Source organism: Apaloderma vittatum, unplaced genomic scaffold, assembly GCF_000703405.1.
Source record: "Apaloderma vittatum isolate BGI_N311 unplaced genomic scaffold, ASM70340v1 scaffold37345, whole genome shotgun sequence".
Lineage (NCBI taxonomy): Eukaryota > Metazoa > Chordata > Aves > Trogoniformes > Trogonidae > Apaloderma > Apaloderma vittatum.
In genome coordinates this window covers 1-220 of record NW_009719496.1, presented here as the reverse complement: position 1 = coordinate 220, position 220 = coordinate 1, and the positions used below count along the sequence as shown (strand labels likewise).

Here is a 220-nt window from a genome sequence, read left to right as displayed (position 1 = left end):
GAAAACCCCAGCCGGGGCCCCCTTCCTCGGGTGGCTCCGGCCGTTACTCACCCGAGGGGATGTCGATGCTGGCGATGGGCACCGTGATGCGCTCGAGGGTGCTGAGGATGCTGCCGAAGGGCTCCCGCACCGCTCCCTTGAAGCTGAACCCGAAAATCGCGTCCACCACCAGGCCGTAGAGCTCGTCGATGAGCGCAGCCTGCGGCGGGGAAGGCACGGG

At 68.2% G+C, this 220-nt stretch overlaps 1 protein-coding gene across 1 annotated transcript in view; it reads right to left on the bottom strand.

Annotated features, from left to right (window-relative positions):
* LOC104274888 (NAD(P)H-hydrate epimerase-like) overlaps nucleotides 1-213 on the bottom strand; it is a gene marked incomplete at its 5' end in the record, with an annotated part of 463 nt that extends 250 nt beyond the window's left edge. The window contains one exon of the mRNA XM_009870654.1: nucleotides 52-213. Coding sequence (XP_009868956.1) covers nucleotides 52-213 — 162 coding nt within the window. The remainder of the gene's footprint in view (nucleotides 1-51) is intronic.
* Between the last annotated feature and the right edge of the window lie 7 nt (nucleotides 214-220).